Below are 25,744 nucleotides of genomic sequence, written 5' to 3'. Positions count from 1 at the left end.
AGTTTACTTTTTTCTGGGAATGCATAGAGGGCTTAAAGCAATTCATTCATTTCTAACACCAGGTTGCTAATAAGCTCGTCACAGCTCGAAACCAGTGTGAACATCTGTGAAAATATAAGCAAGTTGATGCATGCATGGCGAGGAATGAGAGGGCAATCCTGTGTACGAGTAGCCTGTGTTTAAAGTCATCATTTGGTCATTTAAAACGCACCACCCGAAAAACTGGGTGCCATTGATGGGTCTGTGAAGGGTTCCATGACCCCTTAGTACATCATGTATCTGATCTAAATAGAAATCACCCACAGGGACAAAATCAACAAACCAAAAAAAAAAAGCTTCTTTATGACTGTACTGAGAAACAATGAACACTTGTCCATTGAGATTCAATTTGTTCAATATAAAAAAATACATAAACTGAATATCTTAAACAGAAAGGCAATCACATTTAACATAAAAAGCAAGATATAAAAGAAGAAAAATGGCGAGAAATACTTTATACATGCAGCAGTTGAAAAGTAATAACATACCTTGACCTCGTCCGTATGGAAACCACTGACAGGAACATTAGTTTTAGTGTCTTATTCTGCTCCTGTGTTGAAGACAGCTGTTGTATTTCATGTCTAATTTCTCCCTCCTTCCGTCTCTATACACAAAACTTCTCCATTCACAGTTTGAGTATTTACAACAGTGTTCATTAGTGTTCCCTTCTCCGTACAAACAAACTTAATACCACTTCAATCAAAAGTGAGGCCACATGCCTAAATCATCTTAAAACTTATGGAAAACTCTGATTCATTACATTGTGCACATTTTATATAGATGACAGTATTTTTAAATAATAATAAAAAAACAATGAAAAGTATTTTTCTTCCTTACACTATATTTTTTTTCTGAGGAGATGCAGAATAGATAATCAGAAAAAAAAAGTTTTCAAGAATATCCCATGTGGTATAGAGTTTAAAAATGGCTTACTATATGTCTCAATGGATTCTCTTTAATATATACAAATAAAAGGTGTATTAGACATTAGGAGGTCCTGCGTACCATCAGTCATTCTTTTCCTTTAGTTTGCAGTGTCCAGAAACTTAAAACTGACATTCCAACTACGTTCGTCAACAAGTAAAGACACTGATAAGTTTCATTTCATCAGTGCTGATGACAAAAATAATCAAGTTTTCTTTTTTCTTTTTACTTAAGGACTAGTGGTTATAAATGGCAGAAAGTGAAAGAGGTTTGGCAAAGTTAATGCTCCATCTGGTCCCAACAAAATGAAGTCAGGTTGTCGTTTCCTTTCTTGCGATTGTTTGTGACCATGCAAATAAAGGCAGCGATGATATGCACGCGACAGAAACAGACAGGCCATTCACACACACTCCTCCGCCGACATCAGCAGAGGGTTGATGTACTCAAAGCCTTCAAACTCAGACTGGTCGATCTTCTTTACAGCATCACTGGGAGGGAGACAAAGAGATAATCAATCAGTCTTAACTGCTAGAGCACGTTTAACTCACTACGGCTTTCAAATAGAGAGGAGGCTGTAAAACATTTTCCTGGAAAACAGCGGTGTGTGCAAATGAGGGAATCCTGTTTCACAGAACTATAAATGTGTCATCAGGCATCATAAAATTTGATATTACTTCCTGATGAAACCTGCATTTTTGTGGTAAAGATCTGAAGCGGATTAATGGCGCCTTAGGTCTGATTCAGAAAGCTTGAGGCGTGACACAGACAGATACACATGAACAGACACTCACTCATCGTCAGGCGTGAGCTGAATGGGTTCATTAGTGAACTGGGCATCAAAGTTGTCCAGCCCAAACTCGCCAGAGATGTTGGGCTTGAAAGGTGGGACCACTTGCTTCTGCTCCATCTGAAATACAGTTAACATGAGTCAAACATCAACTGCGACTGTGTCATAAAGTGTCTCACACTATTGATATGCTCTCCCTGATGCTCACAAATGAGTTAAAATCTCCCCCAATCTAAAGCGAGCGAGCACGCATGCGAGACAGAGACTGTGCTCCAAACCACGTAGCGCACGTACAGCAGAGAGGGAGAGGGAGCGAGAGACCTTGCGTGTGTGTGTATGTATGTTAGTGTGCCTCATGAGGCACATGTAAGACAGAGAGCATCCTGATTGTCCTGCTTCAGCAAGTCAACCATGGCTACATTTGGTGTGTATGCCAATAAATAGTTATTTTATTAATTCATTGTTCTGTTATATTCAACTGTATTTCGGTATACAAGCACAGTCATGTTCTGTGGTGAAATATCATTTCCTTGTCCTTCCTTTTAGATCTGCTCCCCCTGCAGGCTGCCTCAAGCACTGCAGCCTGTCTGAGAAGAAAGTGTAATCTGATGCCTTTAAACTGTCTGACCGCCACTTCTCTCGAGTGTGTGTGTGTGTGTGTGTGTGTGTGTTCACCCAGACCAAACACGGACAAGAGGTCAGTGTGTTCGTCTGAGTCTCGTCTGCTGGTTTCAAATCATTTGAACCTGCCTCACACATGATACAGTTCACTGCCACAACCCTCAGACCAGAAAAATCAATGACTTGACACCTGATCACCTCTATTATATCTCTGGGCCTACACATTATGTTTTTTTGTCACAATACAAACATGACCCACCCAAAAATATGATTGTATCATAATTGTATCCCATTAGGTTATTATATTGCATGTAAATTTACATTTATTCATTTAGCTCACACTTTTATCCGCACTTACAATTGCTATAAATGTCAGAGGTCGCACGCCTCTGGAGCAACTAGGGGTTAAGTGTCTTGCTCAGGGACACATTGGTGTCTCACAGTGGATTTGAACCCGGGTCTCTCACACCAAAGGCATGTGTCTTATTCACTGTGCCATCACCACCCCAATTTATATATAAATATGTATATTTCTAGGTAATGAAATGTTCATTTTTAATTTATTTTATAGTGTAGTTGTATTACATTTACAATATATAGTCCATCTGGGATTATATGAAGAAACAGAAAATACTGAGAGACTAAGGGCCAATCCCAATTCTACCCCTTACCCCTTCCCTTTCCCCTAGCCCTACCCCTTCGCCTTCCCCTTGACCCTTGAAACAGAGTGGCAATGCGTAGGGGTGAAAATATTCCCCTAAGAAATGGGACACCACTACGCCTCCGTTAAACGTCATTATAAGTCGTCGCTAGCGCCTACGTCACAGGAGATGCGCCGATGTTTATCACAACTTCCAAGATCCCGTCGACAGCTGCAGTTATCTCAGTTGCGTGGGTTACAGCTATTTTCTTGCATCTTGTGAAGTTCGCAGGAAACAACGGAGACGACAAAAATATGTTGAAGGACTATCGTTAGCAAACTACAGTCATTTTAGCGATTTTTTTTTACAAACGTTTCTGTGAAGAAACTGACCGTAAATATGAACACAATATTGAGTGTAACATAAAGCAAATCATTATTTGTCGTTACAATACTTATTAAAGCCACAAATACTTAAATTTATGGGTCTCCTTTGTCGCTTGGGCAGCCAGCCCTGGGTTAGCAGTGACACTTCTCATACCCCTTCGTTTGAAGTGTGCTCCCGAAAAATCTTCGTTTGAAGGGCTATCTGGCCCTTTCCCCTAGCCCTCCCCCTCCAACCAAAAGAGAATTGGGACAGCCCTACCCCTTCACGTGGACGCGCAAAACGGAGGGGAAGGGGAAAGTGAAGGGGTAAGGGGTAGAATTGGGATTGGCCCTAAATCCAGAAGATCTGTGGCAACAGATGCTTGAAGAAACCGTCCTGCAAAGCTACCTGAAAAACTGTGCAAGTGTTCCTAGAACAAAAAGAGTTTTAAACTCAAAGGGTGGTCACGCCAAATATTGATTTGACTTAGTAGAAGTTAATTGATAAATAAAGTCTATTTATGACATTATTTTTGAAAGCATCCTCACTTTACAGCATTTTTACACAAGTGCCTAAAACTTCTCACAGTACTATAGCTTTGCAGGCAGGTTTCTTCAGGTGTCTTGGACTAATTTTTAGGTGAACTGTACTTTTAACAGCTAACGTCCCTGAAATGCTATTTGAAGTGGTAATAGCGATTGCATCAAATTACATGAATGAGTAATCAAATGGATAGTTTCTCAAGGTCATAAACAACACTAAATAGTTGTTCAGGCTCCAGTAAGTCTTCTGTTTAGTTTCACTACCGTCAGGCTACAGCAAATGACTCATGTTTCCACTGCGCCCTCAAGTCAAAACATCCAATAACTCAGATAAAGGAAACAGATAGTAGTGACTCACAAGATCCCAGTCTACATTTCGGAAAAAAGGATGGCCCATTATGTCTGCAAAGCCTGTCTGAGGATGACATCCGAGACGCTCCTTTGGCTCCTACAAAAAGAGTGGCAAAAAAACAAAAAAAACAAACAGTGAACAGAGACAAAAAACAGATTCAGAAGAAAGTAGAGATGTAAAGTGAAAGAAAAAGGTAGGGCCCTATGAAATCTTTTTTTTTTTTTTTTTCCCCAAATTCTGTTTTATATTTTCCCAAATTAAATTGTTTCTGTTTTAATTTTTTGGAATTTATTTTGTTTTGTTTTTACCTTTGACCGTTATTTTAGTCGTAAAAAGAGTGTGCTTTTGAAGTTAATGATTAAAATATACAAATAAAATAGGAATGATCTTACATTTTTTGAGGTAACAGACATTTACTCCGTAGCCTTTATGATGAAACATAACACTGCACTCTTCAAGTACCAACAAAATATGGTTTTGGGCTTTAAACTGTCCAGTAAAACAAAATATATTCATTTATATAAGTTTAAATAAAGTGACACTCTGTCTCTCTCTCGCCCAGTGTCGCTCACGGAGTTCGCTTCGCTTTTGTCCAGTCCGGCATTTTGTCCAGTCTGCACGTTGTGCGTGTGTGTGTGAAAGAGAGAGATGTGTGAGTGATAGAGATCGGGAAAAGGAAATACAACTGAAAGAATACGCTGTGTGTTTTAAATAGTGTTAAAGAATGAACGAAACGCAATATGTGGCGGCATTATGTGTCGGGAAAAACTGCATAAGTCACATGCGAACTGACGGCTTATAAGGATTGAGTTTATTAACTTTTTTGATGATGAAATCAGAGCCATGGAGGGCCGCTTCGCCATCCTTTCATTGTTTTGACATCGTCATTGTAGCTGAAATGACGGGGCGGGGGGTTGTGTCGGCCAGATTTGCTTGCCCCTGTCTGCATTTTCACCAGAATTTCAAACCAAATATGTAAAATTCCACATTAATACTAGATTCTGCTTTAATTTGCCAATTCCGTCTGTGATTCTGTGATCGTGGAAATCATAGGGCCCTAAAAAAGGTAACACAGATGTGAGTAAATAAAGAAGAGAAACAATGATTATGACAGCACTATAACAGGTCCATGTGACAAAGACATTAACATTGATCTGTGTGGTCTGCTTTACCTTGTTAAGGAATCCCTTTAGCACACTAGCGGCTTTAACCGATAATGATCTGGGAATTCTGATCTGCTTCTCCAAAATTACTGTGAATGAGGAGCAGATGAAAACATGAGATATACTGAGCGACATACAAACATTTTTTTTAAACACTCATGCGTCTGTCATGTACCTTGGAAAAGATAATCTTCTGTGTTTTGGTCAGGGTTATCAGAGCTGCCAACTATGTCAAAGGGTGACCTCCCAGCCATCATCTCAAACATCAGGACGCCCAGTGCCCACCAGTCCACACTAAAACCTGAAAAGAAAGGGCACACAGAGTTGCACATACATCATCCTGAGGGTTTGAAATGTGCCGCTTAGGACTGACAAAAAGCAGAAAGTCATGAGGTAGACACTAATAGCAATAAATGGCTTAAGCAGTGTTTGCTAGCACACACAGTTGTCAACCGAAAGTCTTTGTGAAGAGGCTTGGTTGTGTGTGAATTGTGCTTACCGTAGTCTTCTCCTCTCAGAATCTCAGGTGCAATGTAATTGGGGGTTCCACAGAAAGTGCTGGTCGTGTCTCCTGGTCTCAGTCCCTCCTGCATACAAGATGAATCCAATGAAACATTCAGGCACACAATATGACCAATGATGACTTCTTGATGGCCAATGCCGAAATCTTGCCGAGAGGAGGAGGACGGTGGCCGATGTAAAGCCCATCATTTCACAACTTTTTAGATTTTGGATATTTAATAAAATAAACTGTCAAATCATGTGTAGGCCTACATATTGCTATTTTTTCAGTACCGCATGAGCTCATATTTATTTTAATATCAACTATCTAAAAAGTGTGCATTGCATCATGTCTGACACCAACATGAACAATTTACACGTGGTTTTATGAATCCAAGTCATACCGTGTACCATGTTTCTAACTTCAATAGCATTTGAAGAGAATGACTTGAAGAGAATGATTCACACATTTAGGGACCATCTCTAAAGTTACATACGTAACTTTAGAGATGGTTCCTAAATGTGTCAATATCCAGTGTCAGGCCAACTTATGCCAGTACTTCTTTGGGAATCGATTAGTGTGAAACTTTGCACGTTACGTTCATATTCTGGTCCATCTGCTATAGCCAACAACCCTACTAAGGTGGGAGTTTGGTCTTTTATATCACTGTATTTTCTCCATTGAGTTACTTTAAAGTCCCTGTAAAGTCAAAATTAAGTATGTGTTCTGAGTTTGTCACACCACAGAAAAATGTGTAATTAGCCACCCAGCCAAATTTGAATGATAAAAAAAGTCGGGAAGTACATAAAATAAGCTATCAAAATCATGAAAAAATGAGCAGATTCTCTGCTCTCAAAAGCTGGGGGCATGTCCGCTGGCTGCGCTGAAACCACGCCCACTAGCGGGAAAGCTGTTGACGGTGATATTAGCTGATTAGCTTTTGGAGACGGGGGGATGAACACTGAGGCGGGATATCGTCGTTTCGGCCCCGTTCACCAGTAACAGCGGATTATCAGTGAATTATCAGTGAATCCAAGTTGTCTCTGAGGAAAGTTTATAAAAACGATCCAGTGTAAAATGATCACTACAGAGGCGGGTGTTGGGGGTGATCCTCAGCTCTTCATCAAGGTAACGTTAAGCTCTCTAAAAACCTCTTCTTGATGTGAGTCAAGTTTTTAAGGGAATTTAAATGAAGATACCGATCTGTTTTGTACATGATCGCATCCAGGTAGTAGCCCATGCATGTCCGTGTCGAAGGCATAGCTAGCTAGAAAACTGTAGGCTCAGCTGTAGTAACTAAAAGTACTGACAGTCACTCGCGATTGAGCGGTGAATGCGAATGTGCTCGGGGAGTGTGTGTGGAGAGGGGGAGATCAGACTCTGTGCGTCATCAAATAGGGGGGTGTCCAGCAGCTCATGGGTTCCAGTGCGTCACGGAGCCCTGTTTTAGCCCCGCCCAATTAATCCGTAAAATTGCAATGGTGAAAAACTGTTTAACGGTCTAACTCCACATTTCAGTACTTCACAGTTCACAGACTTTGTAATATGTTTTAGCAATACATATGTAACATTTATAATGTGTTTAGAACTTTTTTGTAGAATTGACTTTACAGGGACTTTAAGTGTCCAGACCGCAGGGGAATCCTGGAGAGTGACATACTGAGGGAGAACCCCGTTCTGCAGCAGTTTCATTTCTGTAAATCAGTTTCTATGAATGAATGACTCTCTCACCCTTTGCTCTATAGTTTTCTTTGTCAACAGCCGCTTGCACCTCCTGCTGGTGAGGCCGACTATCGGCTATGGAGATTGTCAATCGGCAACCTACTGATACTCCTACCATTCCCTGGATGTGAAATGTTGAATTTTCTGTCGAATTTGAACCACTGAATTTGTAGAAATTTGCTAAATAAAATTGTCTGTTGAATATGATGGGTTGTATTTTTAAACAGAATGAACATTTTTGAAGCAATCTTAAAGGTGAATATTGATTTTTGAATTTTTAATAATGAAAACGTTTGTGAATTGGTTTGAATTAAAATATTCACAGCTTAAATATACAACCACGTTGAATTTTTCAGCCCATAAAAATGCAAGCCCTAAAAATACAAAGCATTAAAATGCAAGCAGGGTTAACGCAATGCATATTTTTTTCAAGCAGTGCAATTCAACAAGCTTTTTTGGTTCAAAAACATATGTCATTATTTTACTTCAATAGAGTTACCACAGGAGGAGCATAAATCCTTTCAGAGTTCTGTATGTGTGCATCCATGTTTCTTTATTAATAACTTCAAACATTCCCGCCCACTGAAAGCTGCACGGATTTTCATACGGACAGAAATACGACATATATTTATAGGACATAAAATGACTCATAGCCATAGCAGTGCACCAGTTTAAATCAGAGTGCAGACATAGTGTCACACATTCTGACAAATAAAAAATATCATGTAAGTTTCAGAACTCAAAACTTCCTTGTTAGTCCAAAAACAATTTTAATTGAAACCAAGCTGTCAAAATGTCTCGCTTCGGATTTTGTCACATTTACGTCATAGTGCGAAATAAGGCCGCCTCTTCAGAAGAAAATCAACACCTACTACTTCACCATTGATGGTTAATTCGGGACTGTCATATTACATAACATGAGAACACTCTTTTATTAAATGGTTGTGAACTCATTGTGTTTAGTTACCGTTTTCAGTGTGTTGTTTCAGCATGTCCACAACAGTCACACATTCTGACAAGCACGCATCTGAGGCATCATTGGTGACGCATTGTATTTGTCGTTATATTTATATATTAAATTATTCATTTAATTTATCAATCACATCCAAACATTTTACAATCCTACTAGATTAAAAACCATTCTTATAAATTTGGTGAGGAACAGCTTTTTGAGCAGCATTTGCAGGCCCTATAATGCTGTTTGCCGTTAATGCTAACGATGAATTGATCGTTAATTTAAACGACGATCGATCATGATGAAAATTGACATCCCTAGTACATACGCTTAAATAAACAACTTTTTGGACCACAAAATCGCTCCTGTTCTAAATCATGGTGTGATTTTCATGGTAAGTGGGTCTCTTTCACACTTACCTTACACATGCCGTAATCAGTGAGTTTGATGTGTCCCTCTGACTCCAGCAGAACATTGTCCAGTTTCAGGTCCCGGTAAATAATGCCACGCTCATGGAGGTAGTTCAAGGCAAGACTGATCTCTGCTGAGTAAAACCTGCCAGTGAAAACAACAAAAAAAAAAAAAAAAAAAAAAAAAACAGTTAGTGACCAAATTTGAGTTTCTGTTCCAGTGGTGTCTCTTTAAAACTAATGTCAGTTCCACTCACGACACTAGACAGCTCACATTCCTCATACCTGGCATGCTCTTCTGGAAGTTTTCTCTGTCGCTGCATGTGGAACATGAGATCCCCTCCATTCACGTACTCAATTACAAAGAATAGCCTGTGAAAGGAAAGGATTAAATAATCATTAGCCTTCACCAGACAAACAAAACAGTTCACACTAAACTGAAGGCCTAAACAATAAGAATGGCCAGGAGGACCAATATAAGACCAGGTTGGGGCAAAAGTTGATTGAACTTTTACTTATTGTTTTCAGGACTTTATTTCTTTCCTTTTTCATTATTCAAAATATGTCCATTTGAATAAAAGCCACTGCCAAATGAGTCAGTAAGATGCCAGTGTATTTGAGGTCTTGTTTTTATTATTTTACATTTAATTATATAACATATATTATTATTATTTATTATATAATTAAAGGTGCTCTAAGTGATGTTGGGTGACGTCACTTCTTGTTGACGTTCAAAGTATTGTCAAACAAAACGCTAGCTAGACCCTCCCTCCCTCCTCATCCGCCACACTAACCCCCCAAACCCCACCCCAAAATCCTTCTTGTCGGTTTGAATTGTTCACTAATCAGTGTTTATTATATAAAGCTGTCAAATAAATTAAAAAAGCAATCTTTTGTCAAAGAAAAAAAATTAAATACAAAAGTGGTGGAGCCAAGAAAATCAATATAAATTCATATATGAGATAATCATGGATAATATGATATAATATATAATTTGTAGAGTCCTGGTGATCTAAAAGTGCGAGAGTAGACAGACCTGCTCTCTGTCTGGAAGCAGGAGTGAAGTCCCACTAAGAAGGGATGGTTGGAAGCCTGCTCAAATACATGCTTTTCTGTTTGAACCCAGTCAATATCCTGAAAAACAAACAAAACACACACACACACACACACACACACAAAATCAATCTCCCATTGAAAAGCAGAGCATTCTTTCTGTCAGTTGGGGAAACATTTGGAAGGACATTCAGGACTGTATTGAGTAAAGGCTCCCCACAAGGCTAAAAACTGATAAAGATTTAAAAGACGGGGGCACCAGGTCTTACCAAGGAGCTGCTCCTGGATGTGAGGAGACTCACAATGCACAGATACAGAGTGAAAAGCTAGGACCTTTCATTGACAGCCTGGTAAAAATACCTCTGACCGTGAGACACGCTTAAAGAGCTCTGCTGCTATTATTGACCATTAGCTGCTGCTTTCAATTCATCACACAAGGCTAAAGTGCATCTAATCAACGTTAAAGGCCCACTTCATCAACATCTAGTCTTCTGTATGCATGTACATCAACACATCCTGGAAAAAATAGAGCCAGAGGAAGCTCTTTGTTTTATTCTGCAAAGTCAAGACTCAAATAACTTGAATCTTTCAGCGCTTTAGTGTCAGGAGAAACACTTCAAGTTGTAAAGTGTCAAGGGCGATTTCAAACATACAGGTTGTTTGTTGGGTGTGACATTAGTTTCATAAAGGTAGTGTGGGATGAGTGGTGTATTAGGTATGGTTCACAACCGTTGTAAATGCAATCTGATAAACTGTATTGTTCCAAATATAAGATGACTCTGAATGTAAGACAAGATGTATCTTTTGATGTACCACATCCTATCTTTTAAAGACCTTTTTTGTAAATATTTTTTATATTTCATATTTAAAAATAAAATAAATATTAAAGTAAATACTGGCAAAATGTACTAACATCAATCACTTTCAGAAATAAACGCTTAACTTAACATAACCTGAAGATCTCATTTAGTAGATTTTACCAAGAATTCTCACTTTCTCAAAAAAAAAAACACAGGTGTTTTAGCTGTATTATCCATCTCATCCAGGGTGGGATATGAATGTTTTTTTTTTCTTGGCCCGATCACATAGCACTGAAAAGACAGCAGTTTCTCCCTGAAGTTGGAGGGCAAGCACTAATCCATTACGCTGTATAAAAGTGGCCGCTTTCTAGGATATTGACAGGAAAGCGCATCAGTACGTAGCCGAAATAAGAAATGATGGGCCACGACAGTGGGTAAGTTCAGCTTTTTGGCGAAATCCAGTGCCTTCAGCTGAATGACAGCTCTGGTTATCGGTAGCCCCTCATTTTTCGGCTAGGTACTGACACACTTCCCTGTCAGTTTCTTCAAAGTGGCCACTTTTACCGTGATAAGCTTTTCTTTGACTGTTAGGATTTGTCTTTTTGGGCTCACCTTCTTCCAGCATTACACTGACACAATGTCAGTTTTGGCTGCTTAATGTTTGATGATTACTTGCATTTGGCGCTCCCTATTGTTGCGCGTGTATTATTGACATGTAAATGTTTAGACCCCGAATATAAGACGACCCAATTGTTTCAGATGTATTTCAAAGAAAAAAAAGTCTTATATTCAGAAAAATACGGTCATTCATATAAAGACATATCAGTGGGATCTTTGCATGTTCCCGGTCTATGAAATGTGAAATGTCACCTCATCATCGTTCACAAGCTCCTTCTTCACCACCTTCATGGCGTAGATGCGCTCTGTCTTTTTGAGGCGCACCAGCAGCACCTTGGCGTAGCTGCCCCTGCCAATCACTCGGAGCAGGTCAAAGTCTATAAGCCCCAAACTGGACACAGCCTTCCCGGACTCCCGACTGCCCACAGCCTGAGGGATGGATGAGATGCATCTTAACTTATATCTTAATATATATATTTTTATATACATAATAAAATAAATAAATAAATAAATAACCCTCTTCTTTCTGGTTTGCATTTCTTAATGCTCTTCTCTGTCCTTTCCCTTTGTTTATCGTATGATTTCCCATGAATGCGACAGAGCTACAGGAATGTGAGCCCATAATCAGATGCTAATGACCCTGATAGAAGGTTACTTTATTAGCTCCACTAAAGGAAATCAATAGAGCCTGAATGGACCTTGTTGTGAACACCCCCATCTCCTGCTATTCTGAGTGACAACTTCAGCCTGATCATCAGTCTAAGAGTGAACACTGAAAGCTTATCTAATCAGACACAGTACATAATTGTCCCATTTACACCTTATGTACACATGTACTACCATTCATTTTAACCACTTTAATCAACAAGTGGAAAGTTTTAACTGATTGTTCAAACCACATTTAATAACACATTTGACAAACAAAAGTCATTGGCTAAAGACAAAAGACCAGGAGCAAACAAGGCCAAACATTGTCTTACCTCATGTTCCTCTCCCTCGTGATTGATACTTTCCGTTGAGTTCTTTTTGTCTAGAACTGGAAAACAACAATGAGAAACAAGGAAAGTCATCACTCATTAATATTCATTAATATACTTATACAAATCTGATTCACAAGCCTCTAAACCAAATCAGGCACTTTGATAAATAAAGCACTTTGAAAAAACAGAGGGATTGAAAATTATCTGACCAGCACTGTAACTAAGAGCCCGTTCACGTCATTAATTCCAATGAACAAGCCTAATCTTGTGAGAAGACTCACGCCTGTAAGCTGCTCAATGCATTAGTCCGTTTCAGTGCAAGTACACCTCTAATTACTAAGGGAAAACTTTAGCTTAGCCCATCTAGTCATTTAAAACCCCTCAAGAGGAAAATCAGTGGCATCAATGAGCCATTATAGATCTCAGTGAATCAATTTAATGACTTAATGAATGCAATAGCTCAGAAGAGTTGTTGCATTGTTTAATACCTCTGGATTACAAGATACTTTTTAGTTAGTGATGTTGTCTACAACAAAACACAGAGCAAGTTTATCTGCTTGACTTTGCTTGATCTGTGGGCAGAACATTTATACAGTTATACATGACCTCTTGTTCCAGGTAATTATGGATAATAAGGGAAATATTTCAGAAAAGTATACTATGAATATTTATGTTCTGACCATAATAAAATTATATATTTGAAAAGCCTTGGCAAGGCACAAGAGGTTGATGATTTTGTGACCTGAAGCAGATCAATTTAAACTCAAATGGAAAGCCTCAAAATACTATTATTTTTAGAAAACTGATTGCGAGTTGAGTCTCAAAAGTGCATTCTTTCCTGAAAATGTATTTTATCCTCTGCTATTCAAGTACAAAGAGGTAAGGAAAATGCTGTGCATGACAAATAGAGATGAGAGCCTAGTTACCTTGATCAGCGTGCTCTGATGGACTGGACCCAGGATCGATTCTTCCAATCATTGGGTCCTAGAAAAATGGTAATAAGATTAAAGCTAGACATAGACAGAGATTCATAGTGTTATTAGCAGTAATAACATGTCTAATATATAAGTCTACACACAATCTGATGTGAATGACCTTCCCATCCCTTGCATGTCCATTTAATAAATATTTTAGCTTTTTTGGCTAATACTTTGGCTTATTTTATCTACCAATAAGAATGTAGTACACTCAGCTCTATTTTACCAGTATATTAAATGCATTCCACAGAAAAGAACAAAAGGATGCAGATTACTAATAACTCACCTGTATTACCTGTCTACCACACTCCACTGTCACCAATTTATGGCATTTCTTATGAACCAGCAGTTTACAGTTTATGCACTTGTACCCCTGCCTGCCCAGGCCCCAGATACGATCTGTGCAGATGGCACAATGAGCACGCTGTACAGAACAGAAGGAACAGGAACATTAAACCATACTGAACACAAAAAGTCAAATGCATAATATTGAGACAAACTGTGTAACGGATAATGGTGCCAGAAACAACAAAAAGAGCATTTTTGTACCCTATTAAAGCGCTTGGCCTGAAACGCATGTCCACTGGCATAGTAAAGTTTCCTCCAGCGTCGAGCTCCACGACGGTAAATGGATTCTGAGTGAAACATTTGAGGCATTAATAAATCAGCTATTAACCAGATAATACTCAATCATTATAACCCAAAATGCTATGCAAAAATAAACAAAATAAACATTATGACCTTAATGACCCTATTATAGATATATCACAAGATGCACATACTGTCTTCTCCAGGACAGGGCATGCCAGGCTTCTCAGGTATACACGGAAACACTGTGGAGAGAGAGAAAAGCACTGACAAACAGCTCCAGTGACCTATTTGTGACCTCTCCTCATCTGACAGTGGATAAGGACTTTGGGGTCAATAACAGAGTTTGTCCAGGCCTTTATGGAGAGTGGGTATTGATGGACAGTTGGTTGGGGCCGTTTTCTGAAAGCCCTTGGGGGCAGACGTCTCCTCTTCAGCATGACTAATTAACTCACGCAGCAGGCAGAATAATCTATCTCTGTCAATCACTCCCTGAATCATATTTTCCTGTCCAGTAATGATCCCATGACCTGTATGATGCCACATAATAATAAATAATTTGTTACATTTATATAGCGCTTTTCTGGGTACTCAAAGCGAATTACATTCGGGGAAGGGGGAATCTCCTCAAACACCACCAATCTGCAGCATCCACCATAGGGAGTTATAAATAAATAAATACTTACATGTACATAAGTCAGAAAATCAAAATGTGGAGCCTCGTCTGAGTTAATTAACTCTGGGGCTTAAACGGATATGGTTGTTATGACTAACTGTGTCTGATGTGACAAGTCTCAAGCTAAATGCAAAAACTGCTGTCCAATGTGATGCAATCACAGCTAATCAGAAGATTTTAGACCAATGGGATTTGAGACTCGAGATTTGAGCGAATGAGGTATCTACATATACATATATGGTTTGGATAGTTTTGTGAAGTGTGTTGATAGTTTAATGAACCATCTAATTTTAGTAGTTCTGCTGGAGTAGAACTTTGGCAGAAATTGCAGCTTTGAAAAGCTCATTTTAAACATCCCAAAGCTTTAGAATTTGTATTGCTTTTGTATTGTTGCTATCTTTAAGTCTGTGCAGGACCATGGACTCTGCATTCTGTTGGTATGATGGTTTGTAATGTCACATTTTGTTTAGATATAATGTAGTTACTTGAAAATTATGTTTTTGCAACAGATCCTGACAGTACCTATCTTGAGTACCGCCCATCCCTAGCCTGGCTAACGCCAGACCACGTATCATTGAGAATGAAACATGGCCTGGAAACCACAAATTTTCTCGTATTTGAGGCGTGGTTTACGAATGCCCAGAGCCGTATTATTGGGTGCGACGAATGTCTATCAAATGGGCCTGTACGTCTATCAAATGCGCCTGTGCTCCCTCTACCCGTTATGTGATTGGTTCGCTATTTCTGGGGAAAATTTGGTTCATGGTATCCAGACTGCCAAGCAGAATAAAATCGTGCTGCAGCAAGGCAGAATGGGGAAACCCAGGCTAGCCGCTCCCTACACAAAAATACACATGATTTTGCAATGTTATAAAATGTGATAAAACGCATTATCGTGAATTCCAAAGATTAATTTAAACACTAAACCTCCATCATGAAACAGAATCCAGATAAATTCAAAAGGACAACAGAATTAATTTGTTGCACTATTTTTGTTAATTCTATTTAGAGGTGGAATCGCAGTGGATCTGTGATCCGTACAGACCAGGCCACGGGGTTCGACTCGTATGTGTTCGCACATTAATTGCTAAATTTAACGATCATAGAGTGAAAGTTTATCATTTGGATGCATTATGTCTTGCAAATTTACAATTTCCAACAATTTTAAACGCAGAAGAACATGTGGTTCACATCACATTGGGTCAAGACATGGTGTAAGACTTCATCAGTCATAATTCTTTTAAGAATCTAGACAACTACACAGAAAAGCATATGCACTACTGCCCACCCACATCAAAAGCCACACCCCAGCATACCGTGAATAATGAGCTCTGAGTCTTTGTTGAGTTCATAGAGACGTAAGGCCTCCTCCAGCTCCAGCTGAGAAGAAACGGTGCACGGATCCCCTGCAATGACAAGCACGGTGAACACTCACTGGAAAACTCTTTACCAAAGACATCAGTATAAGCCGCATGAGCATACCTGACACAGCAAAGAGGAACAGAGAGAGTGAGGCAAAATTAAAGCAGTCAACAAACGAGTCCCTGTTAGCATGCTATGTTTATAACAGTGTTTGCAGAGCATAAAGTAAAAATCTACTCGTTTTTCACCATGAACTAGTAACAGGGCCAGTGGCATTGTCCGGAGTTGTCATCTTAAGAGAAGCCTGTGGCACAGACTGTCTCGGCTTGCGTAGACACACAGCCCTCAGTCAGACATCACAGCAGAGGCAATGAGTGACGCCGGGCATCAGTGCCAAGCCTTGTGCAGACAGAAGGGATTAACTCTTCACCATGACGGCCCTCTCAGATCAGCTATGCTAATGAACAGTGTGACTATGGGCTCAGCGTGGAATGGTGAAGATTTTCGTATTTAAATGAATGCTCTTCCATCTCCATTTCCTATCTCGCATGATTAATGCAGCAGTTAATCATCACACACAGTCAATCTTTCCAGCATAAAACCTGCTCCCTGCTGTGCGCTGCATTCAGATTTACTTCATCCTCATGTAAAATCCATCCTCTTTATTTCTGCCAGTGGAGTCCAGGGTAATTTTGAGACTCTAATGCAATCTGCCAAAAGTTGGTTCACTTGTAATATGTAAAGTGCTAGTGCAAATCATCTAGGCATAATTTCAGCAGAATAACAGGGGGAAGCTTGTTGCTACGGTGACAGTTAGAGGAACAGAATGAGATTTACACCTGATATAATCATCTGTATCAGGGGATTTGATCACAAGCAGACATCAATAAACCAGGTTTAGTCCTAAACATTTTGTGATTACTCAAACCACTAAAGCTGTATTGATTTGATCAAAAATGACACGTCCTGAAAAAAATTGTGAAATATTATTCAATTTATTACAATAAAAAAATCTTCATCAATCCATTTCAAGCTGAAGAGCTGGTCATTGCCCATGGAGTCTATGATTTATTAACATGGAGTGAATTTTTTGGAGTGAAGTTCGCAAAAAAAGAAAAGAAAGAAGAAGCAAATTATGTGTGTTTCCATCAAGTTACTCGGACGGATGTGGTGGTATGGGCAACCAATTAACAGTAAATTAAACACCATCAGCGGAAACAGTCGATTAGTCAGTTCGCCAAGTCAGAATTTATTTGGCAAATGATTTCCATTTCCGATTATTCGCATTAACTCTTTTTCACACAAGTCAAAAACCACCTCAAACGAGCGTAAGAACTTTCTTGCAAAGGGATTTTTTCACAGAAATTTGGTGTTTACATCACTCGTTTCTGATGCGATATTTCAAAATGTGCATTATAAAAACAGGGTGATGGAAATATAGGCTTGTGCCTAAATGTGCAAAATTAAGCAAAAATAACAAAAAAAATACATTAAGTGAAAAAGTTAATGGGCAAAAATTTTAATTAAATTATTATGTATTAATTTGAACGAAATCTGAATGTAACTGCACTGACTGGTTTACCATGTCTTGTGTTTAGTCATGAAATCAAAGAGCCTCAATGAAATCTGATCACAAGAGGTCACAGTCACGGGTCATGTCATCTGTCACGGCTGACTGCTTGTGATCGGATCACCTGGACCAGAAGTTAATACCAACTGTAAATAGAGCAAGAGAGACAAACACAAATGAAATGGCAAACCTTCTTCATCAATCCATTTCATGGTGAAGAGCTGGTCATTGTCCATGGAGCACATGTCCCGCACCTCATTGCACAGACCCTCATAGGAGATGGAGGGCTCAAAATGTGTGATCATGATGTCCCTAAAACAGAAAAATGTGACATTCAGTAATGGTTTAATCATAAACAGTTTATTCCTAGAGTAATATCTATTTTATTAAAGGTTGTGCCCCTTTTTATACAATGTAAAAGAGCTGCACGATTCTGGATACATTGAGAATCAAGTGTTTAAATAGAGATCACGATTCTCCCACAATTCTAAATAGTAGAATTGAAATAGACAGCTAAACAAAGTAACATTTAATTTACCACAGGGTCTGACAAAATGTTAATTGCTGCAGTCTATTAATTAATATTTAATTTAAACAGTAATTAGAATTATTATTATTAATTTAAAAAATATATAATAATAAATATTATTATTAATTAAAAAAATTACCATTCAATTACAAATAATGTACAAATGATGTAATTGATACAATCTTTATTTGAAGAGTCAAGTTACTCTGGAGGGTGATTTACTCTGCTTTGATCACTACCATAGACATCAATGTTTATATCCGAACTATAAACTTTTACCCCAGTACATCAGTGATATTTTAATTATTGTAACACAGAAATAATGATACTGTGTGGTTGAAAAGAGTGTGAAGTTGTTTCATACCAATACATAATTTTCTCTCTGAGGCAGCACCAACTAGGGCTATGTGATATTGACCAAAAATGTTATCGATACTTTCTGGGATTTTGTTAATAACGATGATCAGGTGAATTTTTGCCAAGCTGTGTTATTGTGCTGGTAATATTGGCAGGTTTAGGACTGCTGTTGACAGTTTATTCCCATGTTTTAGTTATTCTTGATATTTTGTGCAGTTAGTTCACAGCAGTGACAAAAAGTTTTACAATTTTACCTTTTATGTGCATTTTTACCTTTATAATCTTTTCAATGTACCATGTTTTTCTAACCTAATAAAATGTACTCTATGCATCAATTATTATGTCAAATTATTACATTTAACCAGTAAATTCAATTAAAATAATAAGACACACAATAGGGCTGTTAACAATCAAATTAAATCAGTATCAACAAAACCTATCTTTGCAATGCAGAGGAAACACAGATGCTGCATCTGAAGTGCCATTTATATGCATTTACACAGACTGTTTAATGCAGCTATGATCATGCCTAGGATCATAGACAGTAAAAAATAGAGGGGCGACGCTCTTCCCTTCCTTCCAAAATTAAACCAAAATATCCCAGAAACATTTGTTGCTTATGCCATCAAGACGTTACACCGTGACAATACGTGTAGAATACACTGCATGAAAATAGAACAGGAATCATTTTGCTTAGTTACAAAGCAGTCTTATGTAAAATGGTTAACACAAACATATTTACACATTAAACAAAACAATACACTGCGTCTTCAGTGGCTCAGATTCTGGGAATAAATCGACAACAACTGAACTTTTAAATTCTTTATCAGGTAGCATCCTTGTGGACTGCGTGCCTAACATGGTGGACTGCGTGCTGCGTGATGTCACACTGGGTTGTAGACTTGAACAAAACAAAAAGGGATTGGGAGGATTTTACCATTTATAGGGTGGTTGTGTACACACTGCAGACACAAAATTATGCTCAAAAATCCCATAAAAGCTAATCATAAATTTGGGAAGCTGTTCTGTATCCTTAAGTTTGGTAATTATAAAAATCTAAATGCATTCAAAATGCTATCAGCCTTTTTTGTTTTTTTTTAAAGACCAAAAGACAAACGGAGTATAATACAGTGAGTTTGTGGGAAGCTGTGTGTTGAAATACTAGCACATTCCCAAAGTAGGAGACACCAAGCAGCTTATTTCCCTTTGTTTTCTAATATGTTCACACTGTTTTGGTTAATTATTGACAGCAGGGGAGTCCTTCCTGCCTACGAGGTAGCACGCTAACCCACACATGCTACAGAGAGTAGTAGGAGTACACACACCACCTTATATGACAAAGAAAATCACAAGGCATATCCAGTCTGACATAATGAAAGCTCTGTGTCAGTTCATTTGTGCTTAAGTTCATATTTACAGAGAGATAAACAACCTCTTGCTGTTGCCTCTTGCAAATGATATAAAATTATTCTGGCACATAATTCACATTAAGAGGAAGATGGATGTGTACTGTGTATGTACCCCACTCTATTAGTATGTGCAGATGCACCCTCTGCATCACTAGCCTCGTTTCCATCCACTTTTTGCGCTGTTATGTTATCGACAAAGTGAATATGCGAAAAAAAAAAACAATACGAAATTTGCCGTCTCCTGACTGTTTCCATTCAATTGACCTTTTACCGATAAGATTGTGTGCGTGATGACGTCACGAATGACGAAAGCGATTTGTCGCATATGTTTTGGTGTATCGCAAAAAAAAAAGTGACTTCAGCCGTTTCCATAAACATTTTTTTTTATTTATTTATTTTTTATCGCAAATTATACCTTTTGAGGTTCCAGTCAGCACACCCTCAACACCAAAACAAACAAACAAGAAAATGGAGAGAGTATTCAGGCAGTTAATTGAAATTTGCCAACTTACTGTCATTTCAATTAACAGTTACACAAATAATTGCAAGTGTCCGAAATATCAGAAGACAACGGCAGAATGAAGCAGTTGCTCATCTGATAGGGCTCGAAAACTACCCTTATTATGCGACGAAGCCCAAGCGTCTGGGAGAGACCACGCAATAAGGCGTTCTGGGAGGAAGTTGTGGAGAGACACTTTACAGAAAGTCTCTGGGTGCAACATTTTAGAATGACACGGCCGACGTTTGAGATGCTGTGTGGATTCATTGGTCCTGATGTTGCGCCTACCCCAGGTTGCCACCGACCACCGGTTCCAACACGAAAGCGGATTGCCATTGCCCTCTACAAGCTGGCAACCTGCGCCGAGTATAGAGTGGTAGGCGAAACTTTCGGGGTTAGATTTCTCTGTCGTTTCCCGTCAAAAATACATGTTATATCATTTCCTTCCATTAAATGGAGAAAATAACGAGTCTCCTCATCTGTCCACGAAAACCGCTCCCGAGTCCGCCATAGTGTTTGTTGTGACGACGACTGCACCTTGCGCGTGAGGAAATTATCACGTGACACCACATTTTTTTGCGTGAAAGCCCTTTTTCTCGACAAAAAGTGTTTCCAAACTCGTTTTTCGCGACATTTAAAATATCGACATAACATTTATGCGCTAAAGTTAAACGGAAAAGGATTGTGTCGACATTTGCAAAAAAAAATCGATAATTGGCGTTTCCATCAGCTATATCGGTAAACATTTTGATGCGCAAAACCTTTTTTCGCAAAAAAACCCTTGGATGGAAACCTGGCTATTGATAGGTGGTGAAGCCACATTACTTCATTGGGCATACATGGATCAGCTCACATTCCCTTTACAACAGCATACTGAACACACACTCATTCCTGCAGTCAAATATGATTTACAAGAACCTAAAAACTATTTGCTGAACCTGGAGGTGTAAACAAGCTCACTGATACTAAAATGAAGAGGAAAAATACACAAGGAAATAAGACCAAACAGCAGGTTCATTAAAGGGATCGTTCACCCAAAAATGTATCAAAAATGTCATATTTACTGTTGTTCCAAAACACATATGACGATCTTTCTTCAGTGGAAGAAAGAAAAAGATAATATTTTGAGAAATGTTTCTATTTTGTATGTGCGTCGTGTGTGTGTGTGTGTGTGTTTTCTTTAGGGAAACAATTATTGGGTTGCATATTCAGCCAAATATCTTGTTTTTGCGCTATTTGCTGCAACTATATCTACGAGCAAATATCTACGATGAATTGTGATTAATTCAAATATTAATCTCGACTATATTGTTTGCAAACTAGATTAGGTCAAATTAACCATACGAGTTGATTCTGTTGATTTGTGCTTAAATAATATTTATTTTTTATATCTATTATACGTTTTGAACAAAGAAATTAGTTTAACCATAATCGTGCAGTCCTACTGCAGAAGAAATTCATACAGGAACAACCTAGCTAACAACGATCAAATAATGAAAAAATATTTTTTGTGGTAATAAAGTCAGATGACCATGACAAACAGACAGAGCACTGACCATGAGCTAAGCAGGACTCTTATATGAAGCCCAAATGCACAAAGCAACATCTTTACTGTATTCAACATCCATTAAAAATGGTTTCAGATTAGAAAACTTTGCAATATAGGTCAAATCTTCCAAAAGACTTGTTTATTATACAATAGCCTACATCACAGCAAAAAAAAAACATGGATGGATGACTGCCAGAGAGGGAGAGCAAGAAGTGGATCAAAGACAAAAGATAAGGCAGAGAAAGAGGAGAAGGATAAAGCCTGTGAATTTCATCTTCGCCAGGCTTCAGGGGGTTTTAAACAGAACATAAAAGGTGCAGAGAGTAACATGTCCTTCACTCAGTCTATTCAAGACTATGCTGCATTCAGGCAGAAACCTGTCATAATGGCCTCCACACACCAAAGAAACACCATCTGATTGGGTCTTTCATGGCCACAATAGTAGTTTATATAGAGGGGAGGGGATTGAAACTGGTTCAAAGATTGGTTAAAATGACCTGCTGAATAACAAAAGAAACCAGAGGGAACACACGTGAAGGGACAAATTGTGGGTTTCAAAATCATCCACACCCAGAAATGATGTGCTATTTTTGTACAGTATAGGCCATCAATTAATGCTCCATAGAGCTTTTCTTAAAAAACAAAATAAAATCAGAAACTGAGCTTTCAAAAACTGAAGATCGTACAATGGGATGATTGGTTTCTTTAAAGATTTTCACATACCTGAGGCCAGTTCATAGAGGCTAATGACGGTGGACCTAGGTTCCATACAACGGTGATAATAATAACTATTATCAACAAATTCAGCTGGAACAGAAACTAACTAAATAATCAAGACAGCTGCACGCACACAATAGCTCTCTTGGGGAATGTGAATAGGAATCAGTCTCCAACAGGTCTGGCAAAAGATACTTGCTGTACAAGTTTTTCAAGTGCATGACAAGCGCATGCGTCATCATGAATGGAACACAGTTCTGAATGAAAATCATTTATACAATGAGCTTATTTATTAACATAAAAGCAACCCAAGAATTGTTTCCCTAAAGAGCAATAACTAACATTTACATGTTGTTTTACCTCCCATTTTAATAACAATTCACTGTTCTCGCTTAGAAATTTGCTTAAACCACATAATAATGTGATGATCTACATTTTATGTTCATGACACACATACACATTTGCATATAGTTTAAATTTTACATTTAATTTTATCATAATATCTGTGACTTTTCCTTTACCTCCCTTGCCCTACCGTCATATAGAACCACCTAAATGTTACAGATCGCAAATGTTGTAAGACAGGTAGACATAACCAGCTCCTTGACAGGGGCAACTCTCAGATGAAAACAGCACTTCATAAGCCATCATTAGATTAACTGACATTGACAAACAGAACAAAAACATCTAATCACTTTTTGTATACTATTATGAGACCTAATATGAAAAGAAAAAAAGCTGTAGATAAAGAAATTACCACACAGCTGTGTTATAGTCGGAACTCCTTTATTAGAACTTCATCAAGAGTTTGTTTTTGGCTTAGCTAATACTACCAGCTAAGTTAGCTGGCTAATCATTTATTTGTGTACGTTATATCCCGAAACAGCATAAGAGGTCAATACAAGAGTATACAGAGTCTCACTGTCTAACTGTTACTTACCCTCTATAGTATGCTTTTACCCGGACCTGGTGAGGGTTTTCTCCGGGGTGGGACATTGTGCTGTCCCGCAGCGTAGGCATTATGAGGTCTCCGTACTCCGGCTAGCGAGCTAACTTGGCTAACGAGGCTAGCCCGCTGTCGTGACGAGAAAAAACAAACTGAGTTAGAAAACTGGACTTATTACCAAAATAGTGTTAACCCCAGTGGTACAATCGGCCTGTCTTAAATACAATTAGTAAAGTTCTGGGGAAAAAAAATTAGCCTGACAACTAGAACTTCTGTGTATGACGGGGAAAACACTCCCTTTCTCTCGCGCAGGCCTCGAGACGGAATGATCCAAACAGCGGAATGTGGAGGGGAGATGATGGGGATTTCCAACAAACATATTAACGTTACACATTATTAGCGACTGTTAGTATCACATATATTGTTTGACTAGGTCGTTCAGAGAATATGCAAATATTGAACATCTGAGATATAAGTAATGTTTTAGTATCGTGTGGTAATAAGTTTAACTTAAATAGGATCGGTCGGCTGGATGGGAGCGTCTGGTAGCATTCCGATTATACCACACAAAGTTCGAAGAGGGTGGAAGAGCATCGAAGGAAGTTGGTGGCATTATGTCTAGAAATGTCTAGAAATGAGTAGGGATGGAATTCATGAAGAATGTATAGATTATGTCTGGTTAAGAAATGCAATTGTTTTATTTCAGATTTCAATAAATCAACATTTACCAATATGACATAATATAATAGGCCTGATATAATATAAAATAATATAACAAATCAGGAAAGTTAATAAAAATATTATAATAATAATGCTTTTAAATTCATTACTGCATACTTATTAGTTGGGGGGTAAGAAAGTAGGCTTTACCTAGCTAGCCTACATCATTAAACTGCATATGGTTCTTTCAAGTCAGACATGAAGAGAGAGTAATACCTCGACGCTAGGGGTCTAACAACTAAAAATCAAGTCAGGAATCTTGGTGTGTCTCTAGAGTCAGACCTTAGTTTCAATAGTCATGTCAAAGCAATAACTAAATCAGCATACTATCATCTGAAAAATATTTCAAGAATTAGATGCTTTGTTTCCAGTCAAGACTGTATGCACAAGTTTCATCACCAGCAGGGTGGATTACTGTAATGGCCTCCTCACTGGCCTTCCTAAAAAGACCATAAGACAGTTGCAGCTCATACAGAACGCTGCTGCCAGGATTCTGAGCAGGACCAGAAAATATGAACACATCACACCAGTCCTCAGGTCTTTACACTGGCTGCCAGTTACATTTAGGATTGATTTTAAAGTATTATTACTGGTATATAAATCATTTAATGGGTTAGGACCTCAATATATTGCAGATATGCTCACTGAATATAAACCCAACAGATCACTCAGATCATTAGGATCACATCAGCTAGAAATACCAAGGGTTCACTCTAAGCATGGAGAGTCTGCTTTTAGCTATTATGCCAGCCGCAGCTGGAACCAGCTTCCAGAAGAGATCAGGTGTGCTCCTACAGTAGTCACATTCAGGGCCGGCATAAGCGAACTAAGCGGCTGCTTGGGGCCCCCTGGCCACCAGGGGGCCCCCTAATCGAGGTTATTTTTTATTTTTATTTTTTTAGATGACTTAAACAAGTGACATAAATCAATGAATGAATGAATATGACTGAATGAATAGTTCAAGACAACGAAATTCTGATTTAATGGTCAATATACCTGCCTACAAGTTACAACTGCTGCTCTGTCTGCCAGCGTTTAAGTCATACGCATAATCTTCTAGACACCTCGCGCGTGCATAGACAATTCGTGCGCAACTGCGCCTAGTCACGGTATCGGTTTAAGTTGGAGAAAATAGCCCGCAGGAGAACTTATCCTTCAAGGTGTAAGGGTAGCAGTTTGAATAAATAATAAACATAGCAGTTTGAACTCTTCTCCACTTTATTATACCACACATCAGATCTCCAAATACCCGCGACACTCCAGTAGCCTAGCAAGTGCGCACGACCCATCTACGGCAAGCCCCGAGGGGAAAAATACATTGCATACACACATACAACGAGCGCCAGAAAATCATAACCGGTATTATAGTA

General features: G+C 38.6%; 1 protein-coding gene across 1 annotated transcript; it reads right to left on the bottom strand.

The window, feature by feature from the left end:
- Positions 1-1,173: 1,173 nt before the first annotated feature.
- Positions 1,174-23,981, bottom strand: prkci (protein kinase C, iota). Its single transcript, XM_039654758.2, has 18 exons — positions 23,649-23,981; positions 17,839-17,960; positions 16,033-16,122; positions 14,235-14,285; positions 14,002-14,087; positions 13,739-13,876; positions 13,402-13,459; positions 12,476-12,531; positions 11,748-11,924; positions 10,061-10,158; positions 9,310-9,396; positions 9,034-9,169; positions 5,935-6,022; positions 5,611-5,736; positions 5,445-5,524; positions 4,279-4,368; positions 1,755-1,870; positions 1,174-1,451 (listed from the first exon to the last, which is right to left on the bottom strand). The coding sequence occupies exons 1-18, from the start codon at positions 23,726-23,728 to the stop codon at positions 1,364-1,366; spliced, it is 1,767 nt and encodes a 588-aa protein (XP_039510692.1). The 5' UTR covers positions 23,729-23,981; the 3' UTR covers positions 1,174-1,363.
- Between the last annotated feature and the right edge of the window lie 1,763 nt (positions 23,982-25,744).

The sequence above is a fragment of the Pimephales promelas genome, chromosome 5, assembly GCF_988280905.1.
Source record: "Pimephales promelas chromosome 5, fPimPro1.hap1.1, whole genome shotgun sequence".
Lineage (NCBI taxonomy): Eukaryota > Metazoa > Chordata > Actinopteri > Cypriniformes > Leuciscidae > Pimephales > Pimephales promelas.
The sequence above is the reverse complement of the archived record's forward strand: the minus strand, read 5'-3'. Positions and strand labels throughout refer to the sequence as shown.